This window comes from Arachis stenosperma, chromosome 1 (genome assembly GCF_014773155.1).
Source record: "Arachis stenosperma cultivar V10309 chromosome 1, arast.V10309.gnm1.PFL2, whole genome shotgun sequence".
NCBI lineage: Eukaryota > Viridiplantae > Streptophyta > Magnoliopsida > Fabales > Fabaceae > Arachis > Arachis stenosperma.
In genome coordinates, this window is record NC_080377.1 from 129,552,852 (window position 1) to 129,563,031 (window position 10,180).

General features: G+C 34.6%; 1 protein-coding gene across 1 annotated transcript; it reads left to right on the forward strand.

Moving 5' to 3' along the window:
* Positions 1 to 6,981: 6,981 nt before the first annotated feature.
* On the forward strand, positions 6,982 to 8,370 carry LOC130934764 (protein FAR1-RELATED SEQUENCE 5-like). Its single transcript, XM_057864304.1, has 4 exons — positions 6,982 to 7,068; positions 7,182 to 7,383; positions 7,527 to 7,728; positions 7,854 to 8,370. Exons 1-4 carry the CDS (start codon positions 6,982 to 6,984, stop codon positions 8,368 to 8,370), a joined length of 1,008 nt encoding a protein of 335 aa, XP_057720287.1.
* The last annotated feature ends 1,810 nt before the right edge of the window (positions 8,371 to 10,180 follow it).

Below are 10,180 nucleotides of genomic sequence, written 5' to 3' on the forward strand. Positions count from 1 at the left end.
AAACTATCAAGGATGCTTTGAATGAGTTCTCCAATATGTCTAGTATGATGGTCAGGACCTACAAAGAGGCTCGAAAGATAGCCTATGAAAATGAGAAGGCATGGACCAAATGCCATGAAAAGGCTAATCTGCTGATTAAGAGCTTGGATAAGGACATGGCTCATTCTGAAGAAGAAGACAATCATCTTGATTCTGATATCAATCTTTCTGATGCCTGAATGATTTACTCACTTATGTTCTTGGACAATTTCTCTTTTGCTGTCTTTTTTATTTAGTTTCACTTGAACTGTTTGATGTCGGGATGACTATACTCAATAACTTTAATACTCTATTTATGTTTTAATATCAATATTATGCATGGCATTACTGTGTTATCTGTTTTGCAGGTTCCCTCCTTGATGACAAAAGAGGGAGAAAAATTAAAAAGGGACTGAATTGAAAATAAAATTGGGACTGCCAATTCTTTGTGCTCTGTTTTTAAGCCCTTTTGATTATTGTTTCATGCCATTTTTTTGCTCTGTTTGGTGGCTGAACGCTGTGTTTTATTGCTGGCTATATATTTTTATTGCTTGATTTGTTGCTTTGTTGGTAGGAATTTTTTTGATATTGTTGCTGTAAGCAGTATGTTGAGTCTTGATCATTTGTTGTTATGTACTCTGAATGTACTACTCTGTTTCATATTTTGCAAGAAAATTTTTTTTGAGCAGCATGTCATTAGAAATATAGAACTTGAGTTTTAAATTATTGATTGATAAAAGAAATTGTTCAAGTACAAGCCTTTTTTATGGCTCGGTTTCTTAAGGTTCCATGTGTTGAATATAAAATTTTTTTTTGGAACTGTTCAAGGATGTTACAGGTACTGCTTTCATTGGACATATGCACACATTAAGGGGGAGCAATGTGATAAATTGAAAGGGAGAGGATTCGGCCAAAATCTTCAAGGGAGTTTTCTAAATCTTAATCATTTTCAATTCATTTTTTAATAATGTTTGTCATCAAGGGAGAGATTGTTGAGTTTGAAAAACTTGGATTATCATGATGATCAAACATTATTAATTAGAAAACTATAAAATTATTATTTGTTTCAAATTGTTTGGTTAATGGGTTTGTTTGTGTGCACGAAAAATAAAATAAATTTTTGTTGGGCTAAAAATCAATATAAGCCCATTGGGAGGAAAATGTCATCAGCCTTTGAACAAAATTATTTCATGCAATATGGCTGAATTATTTAAGTGGATAGCAAAAGATAATTGGGCCAAAATATGTGTGAACAGCCCAAAACAAATTTTCTCCCTAGACCAACAAGTCTTTGGTCCGAAATTGAAGAAAGAAGGAATGAAAAGAGAAGTGGTTCGGTTACCCACTCCCTTTTGATGGTGGAATCCAAATTTTAATTAGATTGAATGCATGCATTGGTTATTGGAACACAAAATTCAATTTGATTAATTGCTCACATAGGTAACCGAAGTCCACAAATCAATATCACTTAATTTTACATTAAATGCTTTGTTTCTTCTCTCTCTTCTCCTTTGTTGTTTCGGTTGTCACTTTACTCAGGAAAGAAGAGTGAACAAGTTATCAGAGAAAAGAGAAGTACAGAGACAGTGAAGCTATGAAGAAGAAAAAGGCTAGGTTGATGATAGATAGTGAAAAAGGAAGATCCGAAGCATGGTGTGATTAAGATCTTTGCCATTAAAGGCAAGATTTCAAGAAGAAGCTTCAAGATTTTCATTTCAAGGATAGGAAAGATCCATCTCGGTCAGAGAAGAAGATCTTAGTGGATAAAGCTCATTTTCATTTTTGTTCATCCAAGAGAGAAGGTAGCTACAGGAGCTACCAAGAGGAAGAAGCAAATATGGAAAAGAAGGAGCTGTCAAGGATCAAAGGTTCATCAAGGGTCAATGTTCTTTCTTGGAGCCAAAGTCAATATCAAGGGGCTCAGAATGAAGAAGCCTGATGAGAAAGGATGAGAGAGGTACATACATGTTGATTTGCTTTCGGTTTTTCCTCTCTCTTCTCTCTGTCTGAACCACTGCTACTCTGGGTTGGAGAAGAAGTTGCTTGGTTGAACCGGTTTCAACCTTGGAAGCTTTCCCTTTTATAATAAGGATGAACGGCCAAGGGTTGAGACAAGGAGAGAAAGCATAGAGTTCTCATAACTACCCTAAGCTAACAGAGTTATTCTTCTTCAATGGATTTTGTTTTGTTTTCTTTTCTTTAGTTTTGTCTGTCTGAGTCTCATGGTAAAAGGCAAACATAGTGAGGTTTGTAAGAAAAAGCCAGTGAGAGGAAAAAGACAGAGAGAGCAAAATTAAAGAAAAGGTCATAGATGTCTAAGAGTTCCTTTGTACATCTGTATGTTGTGTTTCATGATCCTGTAGGGATTTTCTTGCAAGTTGGGTTAGCACTTTGCGATTAAAAATTTGGTGAGAGTCCAAGTCAAGTTCAGATTTGGGGATAGAATCTGGATTTGTTCTAGATAGGATTGGGTAGATCCTAGGGAAGCATTGTTGTATGTAATCTGATGATTATAGCAAAATTCTATCACAGTTGTGATGGAGACTGGATGTAGGCTGCATTGCACTTAGCAGCTGAACCGGGATACTTCTAGGTGTGATTCTTTCTTTTTCTTCTACTTCTATTCTGTTTCTGTTGCGAAGGAGACAAAAATGAAAAATATCTCCTAACCAGTTACGAGACAAAAAGAAAATGTCTCTTGACTTGTTATGAGACAAAAGCAGAAATATCTCCTAAAGTTTCTTTGAAAAAGCAGCAATTAATACTCAGCAAAGAGGGGCTAAGATTTAACTCCCCCCTTCTCTTAGCCACTGATTACCATCAGATCTTTTGTCCTAAAAAAAGATGTTTTTCACATGATACATGAACAAAAAATACTTTTATCTTATTTTACCCAAATATAATTGATAGATAAAAAGATCTTTTTACATGAAATATTCAAACATAAAATCACTTTTACTTTTGTAAAAGATCTTTTAAAAAATGTTTAATTACTCTGTTGATCCTTATAATTTTGCAAAATTTTTAGTTAGGTCCCTGTACTTTTTTTTCCTTTTAATTGAGTCCTTACAATAAATTTTTTATTTTAATTGGGTCCCTACACTTTTTTTTCCTTTTATTTGAGTCCCTGCACTAATTTTTTTTAGTTGGGTCCCTATAAAATTAAGCCAATTACTGCTAAGAGGGACCTAATTGAAAAAAAAATTTAGTGCATGGACCTAATTGAAAAGAAAAAAAGTATAAGGATCTAATTGAAAATTTCATGAAATTATAGGGACCAAGAGAGTAATTAAACCTTTAAAAAGTATCATCTAAAAAAGGATATTTTTTTAGAATGACGCCCAAATAAGCTCTTAGTGTATTGGACAAATTTCTAATAGTACAAGTAAAAGTACTAGGAAAAAAAGATCTTTTTTGAGAAGTTACAATTTATCTCTTTTAAAAAAATCTTTTTTTCTTAAAAAATAAGATGTTTTTCATATAATAAATGAACAAAAACATATTTTTATCTTATTTTACCCAAACATGATATATAAAAAGATATTTTTATATGAGATATCCAAATATAAAATTACTTTTACTTTTGTAAAAGATCTTTTCTAAAAATGACGTACAAACAAGTCCTAAACACTAAATCATAAACTATAAACTATAAATCATAAACTGTAAATCAAAAACCATAAATCTTAAACCACAAATTCTAATATCTTTCCCCAAACCCTAAAACTTAAACCATAAACACTAAACATTAAATCCTAAATAATGAATCTTAAATCCTGATTCCAAAACTATAAACGTTGAGAGGACTAAATCATAAATAGTAAACCCTAAACCGTAAATCCTAGACCCTAAAACATAAAACTATAAAACACTTAACTATAAACCTTTAACATTGAATCCTAAACTCTATATCCTAAATCCTAAAACATAAATCATAAATCCTAAATTCTAAATGGTAAACCCTAAACATCAAACCTTAGACCATAAACCATAAAAACATAAATCTGTAACCATAAATTGTAAACTCTAAATTCAAAACACTAAACCCTACACATTAAATTTTCAACCGAAACCCTAAACCTTAAATCATAATGATTGATCACTAAATCCTAAAACATAAACTGTAAATCATAAACCGTAAACCCGAACCACAATTCCCAAACCAAAAATAAAAAACCCCTAAAACTGAAATTCAAAACTCCAAAACCGAAACTGTAAATCATAAACTGCAAATTCTAAATCCTAACTCATAACCCAAAATCCTAAATCATAAATTCAAAACCCCAACTCCTAACTCATAAACCATAATCCATATTGCATAAAACCCTAAATTCTAAATCTAAAACCGAAAGCCGTAAACCTGAAAAACCTAAACTATAAACCCTAATAACATAAACTATAAACTCTAAATCCTAAACCTTAAACTACAAACACTAAAACATAACGTTCATACCCTAAACTCTAAAGTGTATACACTAAATTGAAGACCCTAAACCGTATCACCGTAAGCGGTATTATAGTAAACTACAAACTATAAACCGAATACCGTAATCCCAAAATCATTAATCGTAATCATAATCCTAAACACTAAAAACTAAGCCTTAAGCGAAAAAGCCCTAACCTATAATCCCTATACCAAAAAACATAATCCAACCATTGTAAGTCCAATTTCCTAATTGCAAATTGAGTCCTAACAAAAAATTCTAAATCGTGTTAGTATATTTTTTTTGGGTTAATCTATATTTATGGACATAATTTAAAACCCTAAATTATAAATTTTTTTATTTAAATTGACATAGTTTCAGTTAACGATTTAATTTATTTTAATTTGATAGAAACAGACGTAGTTGTATTATTGCACCGAATTTATTAATTAAGTTTTTTGGAACTTAAATAAATTAACTTCTTAAGACCATAAATTTTAAGTGAAAAAATAAATGTATTTGTATTATTATATAATAAACGTAACAATTTAATATATCTGTTCACACTTTGTATATTTTATATTTTATTGGTCTCTACATATATTATTTACCTACAATTAATTTATCAAACGCATTAAATTTGAAACTTTATTTGTTTATTTGCTGATATTTTAAAAATAGAAAATGGCCCCGAGGATTTGTTATTTTTACGAATATCTTAAAAAAATTAAAGTTTCGACGCTTTTAAAAAATATTAACGAGGTCATTAAACATAGTTGAGGGCATGTCATAAGTACCCTAGGGTTTAATAGTTGTCAGATATGAGAATAAATAATATAAAATTCATGAATTGTTAAGTTATAAGGTACGTTTCAGGTACTCCAGTGTAATTTATTGGAGTATTGGTATGTAATGTACCTTTAGGTTTTTAGTTCTATATTTGTTTTATAGTAAAGCGTTAAAAGGTTATATTAACCTCTGAAATTGATTTAAAATTATCCAATTGGTCAGCTAAAAATTTTTTAGAACTTGCTTCTTTAATTTAAATCTTTGCAGTTTAAATAGCAGGATGTCAAAAAATTTTATTGCCTTATAATGTTGCCTGAGTTGGAAAAATGAGTTCTTTAACCATGTTCGTGAAAACTCAATCTCCTCCCCTCTCTTCTGCTGTTCGCCTTTGATATAGCAAAATTAACGAGAGTTATTCTGATCTATTGTTACAGCTGTTCGGAATTCTTGGTCTTCTCGACCTTCTCGTTACTATTTGATTTGTTGTTTTGCACTTGGGGTTTTTTCTTTGCAGTTGCGACAAAAGGTAGAAAGCGCGATTCAGCAGTCGGTAATGTGCGGGTTGCATAAATTTGCGCCATTGAAGGGCTTATCGAAAGGTATGGTCCTTATTTTTGGCATTAATTTTTGTTACAGGTAAATTTTTTAGGGCTAGATTTAAGGTATTCGAGCTAACCCAAAGAGATTAAATGTGTTGGTAGTGTTATGTTGGATTATTGACATGGTGTGTACTCGAAAAACTTGGGTATGATCCTTTTAGATACATTAATTGACTCACGTTAAAGGATTATACTGGTGTGCAGTGGAGGATGGACTTTGGCATTTAGTTAGAGTAGTCATATTCTGTAGAGAAGCAATGGTATAAGTTTTTTAGTTATTCAGCAAATAAATGTAATTTTTTTAATTTTTTACAATTGTTTTATTTTTATAAACTTAATTAAAGAGTTAGTTTATTTATTTATTCAGCACATAACTCTTTTTTAATTGCTAGGTTGAAAAGATTAAGAATAGCTGCATGTGATTTTAATGGCATCAAGTTATTTACCATCCATCCGGTCACCACTTTAAAAGGAAAAGTGTTAGTTTTTACTTTTCGAATTTCAATTCCAATTAGTTGGTTAATGTGCTTTACCGGTCTTCTGGTCTATTTGTTATTAGAAAATAGAATTGTCGTGTTTTACATTTGGTATGGAATTGTCTACATCTCTATTTCTTAAGCCTTCATGCCAGTTTAGTTATTTAAACTTACAACAAATTTTGGTTTCACAATCACTATCAGTGAAGTTGAAGCACTTTTTGAGCTATTTAAGTGCATAAGCAATTTGGTTGTTGATAAATGACTAATAAGCAATGAACTATATAGCAAATTCATTTTCCTCCTACTCTCAAACGTAGTTGTATTTATGACATTTATTTTGTGATCTTCATTTTATTAAGATATATTAGGTGTGTCTTTTTATTTGTCGATATGAATGATCAAGGTGGGGTAGTTGTTTGTATAGGGTGGGTTTTCCCAATGATGATGTAGTGAGGTAAAGTATTCTTGGAAGCATTGAAATTAGGGTAGAAGCTCTGCGTTTCCTGTGTTAACATGTTACAATAAGTTGCTTTGTTAACAGGGTTGCATCAATTGGCCAGATTGTGACAGTGAGACTGGATATTATTGTTGCCTATGCAATTGTTGAAGTTCTTAGGAACCACAAGTGAGGGGATCCTCTAGAAGAAGCACCTGCTGCCTATTAGGAAACAGATGAACAACATAAATCATGAGCCGATATCGACATCAACCAATCATGAATCGGCGATGTTAGACCCAGAGGACATGCTTTTGAATGAGGTATATGATAGAGGAGAACTTGCAGATTTAGATTATATTACTTTTTTGTCATTCTGAAGATGAATAGTATAAGTTAAAATTGGGTGATCGTAGCATTGTTAATTGTTATGCAGGAGACACTTTTTGACATGAGCATCTTAGAGGACGAAGCAGGGTTTCCGAATATGACACAGACAGACATAGAGCCTCAATCTGCTCAGGTACCAAGTCATGTCAGCATTGAAAATGTGTTGAAAATGAAGTTCTTTACCCCTGGGGAAGCAAGAGAATTCTACACGAGTTATAGTAGGCTAAAAGGTTTTGCAATAAGGAAGAGTAAGAGGATAAAAATACTAAAGGAGAGATCGTTAGATACACTTTTGTTTGCAACAGACAAGGGTTTAGGCACAAGAAGTGGTTAGATAAGCTGGATAGGAAAAGAGAGCACAAGCCTATAACGCAATGTGGGTCTGTAGCAGATATGAGGATAAAGAAAAATCATACTAATGGAAGATGGTTTGTTTCACAGTTTGTGGATGATCATAACTACACCTTACTCTCAGAAAGGTTTATTGGATATCTGTCTTCACACAGGAATATGTCTAATGTAGAAATTGCTCAAATGAATAGCATGAGGCAAGTTGGGATAAGCATTCCAAAGATATACCAGACATTTACAATGTAGGTTGGGGGCTTTAACTTAGTAAGATTTACTAAGCAAGATATGCACAACGAGGTTCGAAAGCAACGTGCTTTGAAGAACGGAGATGTAAATACCGCACTGTATTTTTTCGAACGTGCTCCAGAAACGATGAGAAACTGTTTTGGAGGTATGAGGTAGCGGTGGGTTCTCGTATGTGTGACATTATATGGAGTGATGGTCGAAGCCAGGAAGATTATGAGGCGTTCAGTGATGTCCTCGCCTTTGATGCGACCTATGGGAGGAACAAGTATAACATTCCTGTCATTGTTTTGTTTGGGGTTAATCACCATAATCAGACATGCGTGTTTGTAGCAGCAACGGTTTTATGTGAGTCACAGGACTCGTACAAATGGGTGCTGAGACGGTTTCTAGAATGCATGCGGGGAAAGGCCCCGAAGGCAGTTATAACTTATGGGAATCCTTCTATGAGGCTAGCTATTATGCATGTTTTTCCAGATGCTCATCACAGACTTTGCGCGTGGCACCTACTAAGGAATACCACTGCTCATGTCTCACAACCACGTTTCACCCAATTATTCAAACAGTGCATGCTTGCTGACATAGAGGTTAATGAATTTGAAATGCAATGGGAGGTGATGGTTGACGAGTGTGGTGTTTGAGATGTTGAATGGGTGATGGACCTCTATAGAAAGAAGTTGTTATGGGCCACCGCATACATACGGGGCAGATTCTTTGCAGGTTTAAGGACAACCTCTCGGTGCGAGTCGTTGCATGCTAAGTTGGGTGGGTTTGTGGAGAGTAGATATGGGATATTGGACTTTGTTACAAATTTTCAAAGATGTGTAGATTTTCTTAGAGTCAAGGAGGACGAGCTTGACTTTCATTCCTTTTATGGTACCCCGGTGCTTCAAACACAGTTCCTAGAGATTGAGAGGTCATCGGCAACCCTGTATACCAGTGAACTTTTTTACAGATTTTGAGAGTCCCTAAAGTGGGCCGTAATATTTTACATTGTCGACCGCCAGGATTGTGAAAATGCATGTTGCTATGTGAAACAGAAGTATCGCCGACTGGAGTCAACCTGGCAAGTCTTGCACCAGCCGCACAATGGAATCTTTCAATGTAATTGCCGCAGGATGGAGTCATATGGGATCCCTTGTGTTTACATAATTGTAGGTTTGGTTGGTATTGATATTGGTTCTTTGCCAGAGACTCTGGTCCTCAAGAGGTGGTGCAAAAATGCTAAGAACAATGTGACTTTTGTTAGACAAGTTACTGAAACGGGTGATGCTGCATCCTGGTGCTGTAGCAGACTTGGTGCATTTGTAGACCAATGTAAGCATTTTGCCAAGGTGGCTTGTCTAAGGAGAGAAGACTACAAGGTCTTTAGTGAAAAATGGCACGGGATGCTATCATGTTGGAGGTCAAGAATGGGTTGCGTGTGGCCCCAGATGTGAATCCACACCTTAACGGTGAGGGGGTGGTGGGATAAATGATCCGGTCCGTGTCCGGACAAAAGGCACTGGCAGAGAAAACGTTTCTCAGGTAACAAAGGGACTGAAGAAGAGAAAATGTAGTGCCCGCGGAAAACTGGGTCATCGCCAAACTCGCTGCCCTAGTGCGCTTGCCCCGCGACAGGGATGTCGTGGATCGCTACCGGTTCCCAAGGGTTGCCAGGCTCAACCACGGGTTAAAACCATATGCTGTGTGTCAGTTATAATTCATGTGATTTTTAGGGTGGTCATGATATTTTGCAAACTTTGAATGATCAATGATAACCTAATTAGGACATGCCATATGTGAGTAGATCCCGAAACAACTAGCTGATAAAATGAGGTTGAACTTGATCAAATTGTTGAATTTAGGTAGAACTTGACAATTGTTCATAAAACAAATAGCATCATTATTTCATGAGGATGCAACATGTCAAACAGGGTAGAAGCATCATCAAAGTATAAATAGAACATGAGCCATTCACAAAGTAGGAGAAGCATAAATGTATAAATCTATGTCAACATAGGCAATTCAAGCTCTTATGGGTAGAGGCATATCTTTTCTGTGAAATCAATTAATCATATTGGGAGGATTCATTCATATTAGGAGTGATTTCTTTTGTCAGATCTGGATCCACAAGGAATTCAAATCCATTAGAATTTAAGTTGCCTCTTTTTACTTTGTGCAGGCAACACCGTCACAAACAACTCGACAAGAGCACTCGACTTTTTTTGCCTCTGAACTTGCTACAAGTTATGTAAGTGCCAATATTGTCCCGTAACTATTTATTGACTTATGCCACGCGTTTTGTTTAGATTTCCATCAGTAGCTTTGCTATTTGTGGGCAAGCACCCTAATCTTTACAAACATAAATGTAAATTGCAGCAGGAATTGCAGATGGGCGCGGGCATGAGGAAGAGGAAAATGAGGGTTGAACTTCCAAACACATTTCCCCAATTCATGTCATAAGAGGAT